Raw genomic sequence first — 1620 nt, forward strand, 5'->3', positions numbered from 1 at the left:
TGTCACCCTCACACCCCTGTTAGTGTCACCTCCACACCCCTGGCACTGTCACCTCCTGTCACCTCTGGCAGTGTCACCTCCACACCCCTGGCACTGTCACCCCCACACCCCTGGCAGTGTCACCTCCTGTGACCTCCACACCCCTGGCACTGTCACCTCCTGTCACCCCTGGCACTGTCACCTCCTGTCACCCCTGGCACTGGTGGGGTCTGAACAAGGGGGCACAGCTTGGGGGAGTCACCTGATGCCATCTGGTGTCACCCCAAGTGTCCCCCCCGTCCATGGGGCGCCACCCAAATGTCCCCCAACACCCCCCAACCCCCACTCATTTATTGTCAATAACGGGAATTTCCCCTCCCCCACCCCAAACCGCCTCGGGGTGGTTTTTTGGGGGGGCGGGGACCCCCGGGGCAGCCAATCCCCTCCCTGCGCCCCCTGAAGCCCCCTGCCCGCAGATGGTGCCCACGGAGCTGGTGGAGAAGGAGTTCTGGCGCCTGGTGAACAGCATCGAGGAGGACGTGACCGTGGAGTACGGAGCCGACATCCACTCCAAGGAGTTCGGCTCCGGCTTCCCCGTGCGCGACGGCAAACGGCGCCTGTCCCCCGAGGAGGAGGTGGGACAGGGCACTGTCACCTCCCCGGGGTGACACGGTGTCCCCTGTCCCTCTGGGGGGTGCTGCTGTCACCGTGGGGCTGTCCCCGCTGTCCCCGTGGGGTGATGCTGTCCCTGTGTCCCCCTGGGGACACTGTCCCCGCTGTCCCCATGGGGTGACACTGTCCCTGGGGCTGTCCCTGTCCCCCGGTGACGCTGTCCCTGTCCCCCGGTGACACCATCCCCGCTGTCCCCATGGGGTGACACTGTCCCTGCTGTCCCCATGGGGTGACGCCGTCCCTGTCCCTGTGGGGTGACGCCGTCCCTGTCCCCGTGGGGTGACGCCGTCCCTGTCCCCGTGGGGTGACGCCGTCCCCGCTGTCCCCATGGGGTGACACTGTCCCTGTGCCCCCGGGGCTGTCCCTGTCCCCGTGGGGTGACACCGTCCCTGCTGTCCCCGTGGGGTGACGCTGTCCCTGTGCCCCCGGGGCTGTCCCTGTCCCCATGGGGTGACACCGTCCCTGTCCCCCGGTGACACCGTCCCCGCTGTCCCCATGGGGTGACGCTGTCCCTGTCCCCATGGGGTGACACTGTCCCCGCTGTCCCCATGGGGTGACGCTGTCCCTGTCCCCGTGGGGTGACACCATCCCCGCTGTCCCCATGGGGTGACACTGTCCCTGTGCCCCCGGGGCTGTCCCTGTCCCCATGGGGTGATGCTGTCCCTGTGCCCCCGGGTCTGTCCCTGTCCCCGTGGGGTGACGCCGTCCCCACTGTCCCCATGGGGTGACACTGTCCCTGTGCCCCCGGGGCTGTCCCTGTCCCCCGGTGACACCGTCACTCCCCCAGGAGTACGCGGGCAGCGGCTGGAACCTGAACGTGATGCCGGTGCTGCAGCAGTCGGTGCTGTGCCACATCAACGCCGACATCTCGGGCATGAAGGTGCCCTGGCTCTACGTGGGCATGGTGTTCTCGGCCTTCTGCTGGCACATCGAGGACCACTGGAGCTACTCCATCAACTACCTCCACTG

General features: G+C 67.8%; 1 protein-coding gene across 1 annotated transcript in view; it reads left to right on the forward strand.

Moving 5' to 3' along the window:
• LOC107199412 (lysine-specific demethylase 5C-like) overlaps positions 1 to 1620 on the forward strand; it is a gene marked incomplete at both ends in the record, with an annotated part of 8288 nt that overhangs the window by 4400 nt on the left and 2268 nt on the right. Inside the window, 2 exons of the mRNA XM_019005538.2 lie at positions 415 to 614; positions 1439 to 1618. Coding sequence (XP_018861083.2) covers positions 415 to 614; positions 1439 to 1618 — 380 coding nt within the window. The remainder of the gene's footprint in view (positions 1 to 414; positions 615 to 1438; positions 1619 to 1620) is intronic.

The sequence above is a fragment of the Parus major genome, unplaced genomic scaffold (assembly GCF_001522545.3).
Source record: "Parus major isolate Abel unplaced genomic scaffold, Parus_major1.1 Scaffold668, whole genome shotgun sequence".
In the NCBI taxonomy this organism is placed as follows: Eukaryota; Metazoa; Chordata; class Aves; order Passeriformes; family Paridae; genus Parus; species Parus major.